The sequence below is a fragment of the Calliopsis andreniformis genome, chromosome 3 (assembly GCF_051401765.1).
Source record: "Calliopsis andreniformis isolate RMS-2024a chromosome 3, iyCalAndr_principal, whole genome shotgun sequence".
NCBI classification, from domain to species: Eukaryota; Metazoa; Arthropoda; class Insecta; order Hymenoptera; family Andrenidae; genus Calliopsis; species Calliopsis andreniformis.
Genome location: NC_135064.1, coordinates 26,015,352 through 26,026,373, shown reverse-complemented (window position 1 = coordinate 26,026,373; position 11,022 = coordinate 26,015,352). Strand labels below are relative to the sequence as shown.

Sequence of the window (11,022 nt, the reverse complement as noted above, 5' to 3'; positions counted from 1 at the left end):
CTTGGGTATTCTTTTTGGGTGGCATATGACAAAGAAAGTCGAGGACAGAATGAGAAGAGGCAAAGGGTGTTGCTCGATCTCTGAGATGAGTTCCTTGGAATCGAATGTTAAGTTACGCCTTTTATTCTTATCTGTGTTTAAGCTTCCTTGTGTCTTTACGCTTCGAAGAATAACCTGAAGGTAAGGTCGTGCATTAGGTAGACGTGTATCTTCTTGGACTAAGAAATAACAAATACTCTTGATTTATTTGTTTACTGATTCCTTCGAACAAGCAGAGACCCAAATATTCTGTTAAGAAATCTAAGATTCGTCTTTATCCTCGGTACCTCATCCCATATTCTTCTTCCCTCTTGTACGTCCTTGATTCTAAGAAACATCTCTTTCACTAAGTTACTTATCAGAGACGCTTTTTCTTTGAAAATTTTTTGCTTGTAAGATGCAAATTACAGCATTGCATTTGCTTCCACGCTGCAGTTTCACGTTTCAGGGATCTCTGAATTACAAACTCAGGGGATCTGTACTCTCGAGTTAAAAAGTAGCAAGTACTCACGATTTATCCACTGCAAAATATTTTTCAGTTATTGTAAATCCAATAAACAAACACTCCTATTTCTTCTTTCGTTTCGACGTGGATGTTGCTCTTCCTTGAGCATCATTTGTCCATGTAAAGCTAATCCACTAGAGTTCTGATTACTTTTTCACATCATCCCTTAAGAGAGATATTAGAAAAAAGCATTTGCAACAGGATGCCACTATAATAAATAAAAAAAATGATGTCCAGACAATGTTCTTCAGTCCCTCTTTTTGAGAAAAAGTTATGCTAAGCTCTCCACTCAGTCACAACCTGTGGCTCTCGAAGTCCTTCCCAGTCGCGCTTCAGAGAGTAGTCTCAAGGTTCTAGTACTCGTAAAACCTCGAGGATACGACCCTCGAAGATAAGAAACAACAAATGCTCATGATTTATCGATCCACAACCGTTTCACTCGAAAAATACACTCGAAGGCCGAGCTAGATGGGAAAGTACCAATGGACTTCCTTCTTCCTCCTCTCCGCGCAACCTTGCGCTCCCATTTAATGGTTTCTTATCGAGAAAGCTGCTCATTCACGCTGATATCGATCGCCCTTTCGGTTAGAAACTATCTTCGTAACCACAGCCGCCTGTCAACTTGTTTATTCAATTTTTCAGTTTGCATACGACGACACTGTAATTTCGCTCGACAAACAAACTCGGTGAAATTGACGAGCTCGTGCACGTGCCTGGATTTCCTGCGTACTTTTTCTTAGACCGAATTATCTTCAAAGTGAATCATTTTCGGCAGATGACGAGTTTCCTTTGTAATAAAATTACGAGAAATTTGCTTTTCCGCCCACAACATTCGCGATCGCTATTTTTACTGAACGACTCTCCTCCGAGTGACGAGAAATCGGTATTATATTAGACAGTGACGTTAATGCAACTTTGGGGGCAGTCTACACTTGATTCCATCGTGAATGTTTCGCGCTATCGGACTGAAGCTCCTCGCGCAATCTATCCTTTCAACGTGCTATTATCGTTGGCGTTCATTGAAAATCCATCAAACGCTTTATTTTTCCAGCTGCTACCTGTTGTTTGCTCGTTACAAACTTCTCCTGATTGTACACAATCCACAAAGTAAAATTTTATTCAGTCTACACAAGTTGTACCAGAAATTCATTAGTAGGACACTACGGTCACAATTGTTGTGTATCGAGAGTTTTCAAATTGGAGACAGCAAATATTGAATGTCAACTGAATCTATTGTCTCTTTCATTTATCTGCCAGATGACCCAGCGCGTTCCATTCCCTGTGGTCAAATACACGCTCGATCGTGGATCCTCCCATAGTGGACAGAGGAATTAATCGAACCGACGTAACCGCGTTCCGCGAGTCACTGCACAAGAATCTTCATCCTCGGCCTTGGGCGAACCGCCCGCGTCGTTCCATAAATTTTCCCCGCGAGAAACGAGGAGCAAGGTCGAAAATACGATACGCGGCCAGTAGAAGCGTCGCTAGTTCAACGACTCCAATGCTCCGACGCGTTCCGTGGAGCTCCTCGATCTCGAGTACTTCCTGCTTCTTTGCCACTACAAGCGGAGTACCTTCCGCGAACAAATTAACCACAATATTAACAAATATTTCACAGTAGCTTGTCCTCCCTTCTCTTGTCTTGAATCACTGAACTAAAAACAGAAATGATTTTTTAATGTTTCAACACGAATATTCGATGCTATATTTATCTATAGTTGCTTCGTCTTTTTAGAAAGTTAGGTTCACCATTAAAATAGTTTTTACTTTGCATTATCAACACAAAAATTTCAATATCTTTTTCTTAAAAGCGTAGATGTTTGTTAATACGATCTTAAATTTTCTCCGATTCGTAAAAGAAATCGGGCACGCGTAGACTAAGTGAAAGTGAAATCGGAGCGTCGCGCGACGGAGAAACGACGTCGGATAAACTGGAAGCGCGATCCACAATTCCGACGCGTTTGCCGCCTGCGATGTTCCGTCGCATGCGCCTTGAAAATCCCGTCGGTTCGACGACGCCGGCGTCGACGAATTCGCCCATTCACGCGTCTTGTACCCTCCATGGATCCACATTCGTCTCTGATCTCTCGATTTCACGAAATTCCTAGAATTAAGCGGCTATATTCCTCGCGTGCAAACACACAAACGGGATTCTGAATTTGTGTGTTTATTAACTTATCAATATTAAGTTGAACATAATTATTATGAATATTAACTCGTAATTAATCGTGCCTCTACTATCTGAAGACATGCGTCAACAAGAGGCTTTTGCGCTGCAACTGTATTTTAGCTCGTATCGCTATTACTTTATGGAATTGAAAGGGATTGAAATCTTGGGGTTCGAATAAACAGTATATAGTTTTAAAAAAATTTGAATATTAGCGTTAGTTGATACTTGTTAAATTCTACCAGTACATCAACTGAAAACTCTTATAATATTTTGAAATAATCTCGTACTCGATAAATATAGCCTCACACAATGCACTTGTAAATGTAAAACATGAAGTACCATAGCCCCTTTTAAGTAAATAAACTAATATTTGAATGTTTGAAAATTCAAAAATTTGAAAGTTTGAAAATTCAAAAATTTGAAAGTTTGAAAATTCAAAATTTTGAATGTTTGAAAATTCAAAAATTTGAATGTTTGAAAATTCAAAAATTTGAAAGTTTGAAAATTTAAAAACTCTAACCCAAGACTCACCGATCTACTCAAATGTCTTGGCTTTACTATTACGAACCTTTTCGTTCAAATTTGTAGAGCATTTAATGCAACATACCGTACTTAGTACGCAGTACTGTACTTACAGCCCTTATAATCTCGGAGGAAATGAATGCAACACCTAGGAACATCGGTTACTCCTTCATACTTAGTCTTGCATCTTCTTAGACTTGGTAATCACCCTCTGAGACGTTCCAACGACGCTCTGTTGCTATCGCCTGGATTCTTGGACTGGATCCTGGACACCGTTATATCCAACGTCCCTATGCTTTCCATTATATTCGTCTCGGAAAATGAAACCGTAGGGAATATGAGCCGCTGCCAACCAATTTATTCAAATCAAAATTAATAAAGCAGGCGGTTGGATTACCTTCCGAGGCGTGCGATTATCTCACGTAAAGCACGATGGCATCGTTAGTACTAGTGGCTTCACGAGGCAACGTTAAACACCAAGAAAGGTATTTTTCAAGGAATCCCAAAGGAACTGTTTTTTAACGCCCGCGCCAGCCTCTTTTTCTTCAAGTTTTCTCTACTCCTTATTACCTACACTGTTGCGTTGTCTTAATTCAGGCTTTATAGGAGGTAGGTGTCTAAGGAAACGTGAACGTAACATGAAGTTTACATCGGGGCAATGTAATTGTCGGTGTACCTCGATATACTACGATGTACTTTCTTTGTCATCTGTTGAATATTACATAATCTTATCAGAGGTTAATCTAAGTTAAGAATTCCGTAACTCAAAGAACCATAACTAAGAGATGAATTTTGCTTATCTACCTAACCCAATATGACAAGACTCCAACCTACAAAAGACACGATCTTGAAATTTTGTTTCTTCGAAACTTTTAAATTACCTTTATGTGCAATAGTATTCTCTGTGTGCTCCTTATTTTTACACAAATACGCGGAAGTTGTTCTTTTTTTTCATGCAAATGATAGTCACAAGTACTATAAGAAGTTTAATAAAGTCTTTCGGGAAATGGGTAGTTCTTGCTAAGGTAGAAGATATGAAACACAAAAGATATAAAAGGAACAACATGAAAGACCTGTACGAGATCGTCTAGGTGCCGGAAGTACGAAGAACAATATGGTTTGTGTGGTGCTTGCACAGATGCTCCCTACTATTGCTCATTCATGAATTTAATAGAAGAGGGAAGTAAACAATGATGGAGTAAAAAAGCAAAAATTGAAATCAAATAAATCATTGATGAAAGTATTAAATACATCCTCTGAAATGAGGAAAATCGACATAAACCTATTTTTAAATCTTGATATTCAATTCTAATTTTTGCTGTGATAAATATATAATCATCTAAAATATATAATCTGTAAAAAGTTGTATGTTTTTACATAACGTCGAATCCACTAATATTTCCCGTTACTGCTTTTAAATTTGGTGACCCAAACTTATTTAAAATACGTATCTGTTTATATCTGCAAGTGAAACGAGTCGACGAATCATGAAACAGCCACTTCGCGGTAATTGTACATCCACCTATAATTCATCTTTAGCTGCATATTTTCCGAATGAATAATCGTCATGCATTCTAGCACAATATTGCATTCTTTCACATCATTGATCTGCTTAACAAGGCTAATCAAATTACTCGCTACAAGTCTCGTATTAACGATTTTCCGCGTTCGATGAATGCAGAATTCTTGTGCAATTTCCCCAATAAAATTTCAAGTCACTTTTGCAAGAGAACGTCAGTAAGAGAACGTTCAGTAACAGAGGTGAAAATACAATTTTTACTACTGCGAAATTAACCATTACAGTAAAATAGAAAAACATGAATCGCACAATAAATAAAAAAATAATGTTTCTTACTTGAAGATCTAAACTAGGCTTCGATCTTTTGCGCAATAGTTCCATGGCCGATTTTTTGCTTCCTTCGAGGTCCAGCGGTGGCTTCTAATTAATTTACTTGCGAAATAGTGAATTGCTTCTCTTTTGAGAATCCTTACGTATTTCTCAATCGAGCAATGCAGTGACGAGAGAAAAGATAAAAAATATTTTCTGTAATAAAAGAAATGCTTGCAAAAAGAAATTACTTCTTGACAGTCAGACGAAGTTAAAAACAAAAGTAAAATTTGTTACACGTACCTACGCAGAATCGGCAAATAGAGTAGAATTGCTATCAGAAGAAACGAGAATTAGTATAAGAGAAAAAGGTCTTTAGGATTTAATCTAAAATGTTTTATTCTGTACAGTGTTATCAAGTTCTTAAGGAGGCGTGCACTAAATTAAGAGGGAAGCTGCAGCCAAGCGGCAAACCATTTACACCAGTACTTACGTTCGTATTAAATCCAAAGTCTATCACCATGGGTCAACTCTACGGCGAGTACGATCTCAACACGCGCGAATGGTAAGAGGCTTTTCTATACAGAAGTGAAAACTTAAAATTAAAGTTGGAAAACAAATCGTATCACGCTTCGCCTATTTTTTTCGCTTTTTTTCACATATCACCGATAAAATTGTTATTTATTTTCGAAACTAAAAAACGAGAGAAATAAACTTGAACCATACTCCTATATGCAATACATAGTTACGTTGATTGCTACTCGTCGTTATTCTATAAAACAAACATTCGACAGACTGCAGCTACCAGGAACTTGACAAAAAAATTCGTGTTAAAAATTGTACCTGTTAGAAGGATAGCAAATTATTTCTCCCTTGTTTTCCTTTTCAATTTGTTTTGCAATTTGTTTAGGACTGACGGTATCTTCTCCACGCTACTGAGGGCAGGAATAGCCACGAATGATACCAACAAACGTTGGTACATATTCGACGGGCCTGTAGATGCACTTTGGATCGAGAACATGAACACAGTGCTGGACGACAATAAAAAGCTCTGTTTAACTTCAGGTGAAATAATGAAAATCCTGCCTACAATGACAATGATGTTCGAAGTGGCTGATCTAAGAGTCGCGTCTCCAGCTACGGTTTCAAGGTACTTTCAAAACTGGCAATATCGATTGCTTTCGAAGAGTCAACTGCCATATATCGTAAACGTGAAATGTTTACTCGATGCGGAATTGCGAAGTTTGTTGATGATACAGCGTACGGATATACAAAACTTTCGAATTTTATTTGTTAGTTCATCCTCAACTGGACTACCCTGAATTACTTAGCATTAATAGCGATCTGGCTAATATCGCGAGGCAAAGATGAATGCCTGCAAGATGTTTGCCACCGATGGTCGCGTTTTCACCAAGCGCTTTCAATCTCTTCCCACGCCTGGCACACGAGACTTCGCTATTATTTGAAGTCAAAACCAGCCACAAAACAAGTCTGAGTTTCGTATAATCGATTCAAGCGCCGAACCACAGTTCGCATCAATCACCGTTCGCTATAAATAAAAAATGAGAGCCACACGGCGCGTGTGTAACGACGTGGATGAAAAAGCACATCCGCCGGTAATAAATGACTGCGACGTCGTGGAAGGAGTCACCTTGCACCGAAAATTCAAGTTATTGTGTCAAATGAAAATTGCGCGGTGGTGCAGCATGCATAGCGAACATTGCATACTGTGTCGTACATAGGCACGTGCTGCGAGATATAGAATGTATATATTTAGTTAGATATATTTGCATCCTACGAGGCGTGAAGTTAGGAATGCACTTCAAGAGGTGCTGAGAGAGTGCAAATGGAAATGTTTTATGATAAAATGATCGATCTGACTCTGTCTTGAAGTAGTACTGCGTTAAAATTGAAATCAAGAGATCCTTGAACGAAAAGTAACTAGTGCATATCAGTGAGATAGAACATTTTGTTGATTCAAATTTTCAAATATTCGAATTTTTAAATTTTTGAATTTTCAAAGTTTCAAATTTTCAAGTTTTCGAATTTTCAAATTTTTAAATTTTCAAGTTTTCGAATTTTCAAATTTCCAGATTTTTAAGTTTTTAAAGTTTTAAAACTCTGCATTCAAATTATCCTACACAATTTACCTATATGGCAGTTATGACCTAAAATGTCAATAACTACAAAAAGTTGATACTATATTTTCATTGAATTTTTCGCAACCTTTTTCAACAGTTTCACTTTCTGAATTCGAATTTGTATCACATATAACGTACATGTATAATGGATCTGGCTATGACAGAACGCACAATGTCCTGCATAGTACCTATACATATAGTGTCGATCGTAATTTCTAGAACGTACGAACAGGCTTCATGGTAATAAAACGCGTACCAAAAAGCCATAAACAAAAACCAAACAACTGCTACCGCAGCGCCATTATCGAAGATATTAATTCAACCGCATTTTTATCTTCCACCCACAGATGTGGTATGGTTTATATGGAGCCCGAGGGTCTCGGTCTGGAACCGCTTATTAATTGCTGGCTGAAATCTCTACCTAAAGTGAGTACATTATAAACTGGCTCTTAATAATTCGAACATCAGGAGCTTCAACAAATTATGATCACGTAACGTGCAGTGACGCAATAATTTGCCGATTTATAGTAGACAGCTCCGTATACACTTCATTTTCCCCTGTCATTTAATTAAAAGTATACCACTCTATTTGTAGGTTTATTATCTGTCCTATTATTTTTTCATTAACGAGTTTTATTACCATTTTTCTGGAAGGCGAGCCACAATTCATTGAAAATATCGTTGCGTGTTATGGCCTCTTTGTAAAACATTTCTAGTTTAAACGAGGTTCATATTTTTTCAATTATTAATCAAATTATGAACGAGCAACAATGGCAACGCTAATTAATAACAGTGAATTATGCGGAAATGAAGCGGAATGTTCAAACAGAGATATTCGAACTTTGAAACCGTTGTTACAGAATATGAGCAGCTACGTCGAGGACATTGCCGAGTTAACAAGTCATTACTTGCTCCCAGGCATGAGAGTTCTGCGTACTCATCTACGAGAAATTGTGAGCACTGTTGACTCGGGGATGGTACGCTCGTATATTAATCTGATGAACTTTCGGATCGGACCAATGGCGGGACGAGATGGGAAACCTCCACCAACCACTGCCCTCCAGGCGCTTATTCGTAAGAATCAAATTAATATTAATTAGTATTAATATTACTACTAATTAGTCTACATTTACATGCAATAGAGCATTACCTTTGAAATGTTTGCTAAAGGCAATCATACACTTTTCATTCTGTATGTGCATCGTGGATGATTCAGTCGCAGTGACTGTGAAAGGCGAAAATTGGAATATGAACAATTTTTACATTTTTCATTAGCGATCAGGAAAAAAACTACAAGGACGGTTTTATAAAAATTAATACATTCACTCCATAGCATTTTTATATGATTTCATGCATTTTCTTAAGGAACACTTGTGTGCTTAATCTGTTCTTAAAACGTTTGGGGTTTTATTCTATATGAACGAATCGATAATAGCGATCCTGGGCATGCAAGTGCCTGTTTTTTAAATTAGAATTACCTCTCGCCTCAATTGCCATTTTAAAACAATTATGAAGATTAACCTCATATCTTGAAATTAGATTACTGCATTCTGGAGATTGAGATTAATTGTTCGATAAAAAATACTCTCGAATTTCAATCACTGAATTGGATGAATTTCTATATTTATCTGATATTATGGAGTTCTATTCGTTGACAATATCACTAGTGCAGAAGTTACGTACTCGTACTATTTGAAACTTCTCGAAACCGGAATAGAGTATACTTATGCAAGTCACATACAGTAGCATTAAATAACCCATAAAATATTAACAAATATCAAAGTCAGTTTTAACATTTCCTGAAATAGAGGGAACAGAATCTGCGAGAAATAATCCGTATTGATTGATAAAAGACACGATGTGGAAACTAATTCCACTTGCAAAGTATCAAAGATTTACGTGTGTTCTGAAATGTCTAATGAGAGTTAAAACTCCTACTCGGTTTACAAAAAATCTAAAACTTTAAAACTCATCAATACATAAATGAAAATCGGGCTATAACTGAAGCTATCAAGAGCTATCAGAGCTATCAAAGCAACACATGTTACTTTTTTAAACAAATATCTCTACCTAAACATGAGCCTTATTAAAACTAAGGCAACAAAGAAACATGATACGTTGTGACGTCCCTTGGTTCCATCAACGTTGCCTTCAAAACGAAACATCGAAGCAGTGTTCTAGATTCAGAACTAAATATCCGCTTTTTATTGTGAACACTCTGGGCGCAAAAAGCAACGAAAAAAGCCTCCAAACACGTTAAATTTTCAAGTAAATCCTGCAGCATCAAAGGAAACAACAAAATGGAAAATAAACCGTAAAGACGATGCTGCAGGGATTAAACTGAAACTTAAATGAAAATTCAGCACGAAAGATTAAAACCCAAAGAAGCATTAGAAGCTTGCAGCAGAGAGAAAACTGCTATAACACGGAAGATAATCTTTTTCGAAAGGTGGAAGAATTTAAATGCCTTCCTGGTTTCATTTTTATCAATCCCATGACGAAAATGAAACGTCTACAGGTGGTGTTCCAGAGTAGTGATTAATAGTGGCAAAACGCAAACGTACTCCGGCGAGAAAAGTTAACTGACTGCCGCCCCCAGGTTGCAGTAAGCAGGGTGCGCGCGTTTAATCCGAGAAATGGGCTTCTCCGTTTGGATGTTCCTCGCGTGTCATTATTCAACTGGGAAAAATAACCCCATCGTGGTTAAACGACGAGTCTCCCTGGAATCGTTCCCGACTTGTTTGCGTCTCTCACCAAGTCGGTGACCTTTAAATCCCTCCCCAGTGATGAGTCTGTGGAAAATAAAAATGGGAAAAGGGAGGAAGGTGGACGAGCGAGTGGAAAAATCTCGCGTTAGGCCATTTACGTGACCAGCAAATAAACGACAGTGGTCGAGTAGACGCGAGACATTTTCTCTCCTTTGCGACCCGTGCAAACGCGTGAAAATTCCATGCAGATATGCTCGTGTTTTAGTCGATACTCCATGCCAGTGATCGTTCCATAGAACTGATAAAATTCACCCAGGCATATCACACACGGTCGATTTACTTGCCGAGTTTTTATCAGAGACTGTTTTCCTGTAAACACAATTTTCAACGGGTGAGTATTGTTGCCAAAAGAATTTGTATTGGTTGAAATTTCGTAGTTCTGAGAAAATATGCAAATACGTGCGCGATGGATCTGATGGCTACTATGCGAGATTTTATATTATGGTTAAATTTTGAAGGATGGAGTACTTTCATTTGTAGAAGCACTATGCAATTGAGAATCAAAATTAATAGAAATTAATAGAAATAGAAAAATAATAAAATTAATAGAAATAATAAAAATTAATAGAAATAGAATAATAAGAAAGCTTCTGTTTTTTAAGTTAAATGATATAGGCGTATTTCACAGTTATTGAAAAATTATTCACAGAAATTCTCTTAAGTACGAGAAAAGTATAGTGTATGCTAAAATAAGATGAAAATGGAGAATAATGAAATTGCCATACTGTTATAGAATCTATAATATACCTAAAATGCACATAGAATGTGTCTGACTTGTCTTATTCTACTACCACTGCTGTGTTTGACCTGTGAACGTCACCAGTAAAATAAGTTCCAAGTCAAATACACCTCCTGCCAATCCTAGATCCTTTCTGCAGAAGTCTTTTCTTTTCTTATTCATGATTTCCACCCTACTTTCTCATGTCAAACCAGCTCTTACAGTTTCTGACATCTATTGTCGAATATTCTACATACATACATTTCACGATGTCACAAAAAAGAATGAATCTGCATAAGAACATACGAATATTGGTGCTGGGTAAAATTAT

At 37.3% G+C, this 11,022-nt stretch overlaps 1 protein-coding gene across 1 annotated transcript in view; it reads left to right on the top strand.

Moving 5' to 3' along the window:
* LOC143177362 (dynein axonemal heavy chain 1) overlaps positions 1–11,022 on the top strand; it is an 89,861-nt gene that overhangs the window by 47,534 nt on the left and 31,305 nt on the right. The window contains exons 36-39 of the mRNA XM_076375236.1: positions 5,475–5,629; positions 5,975–6,214; positions 7,553–7,631; positions 8,066–8,279. Of these exons, the coding sequence (XP_076231351.1) occupies positions 5,475–5,629; positions 5,975–6,214; positions 7,553–7,631; positions 8,066–8,279 (688 nt within the window). The remainder of the gene's footprint in view (positions 1–5,474; positions 5,630–5,974; positions 6,215–7,552; positions 7,632–8,065; positions 8,280–11,022) is intronic.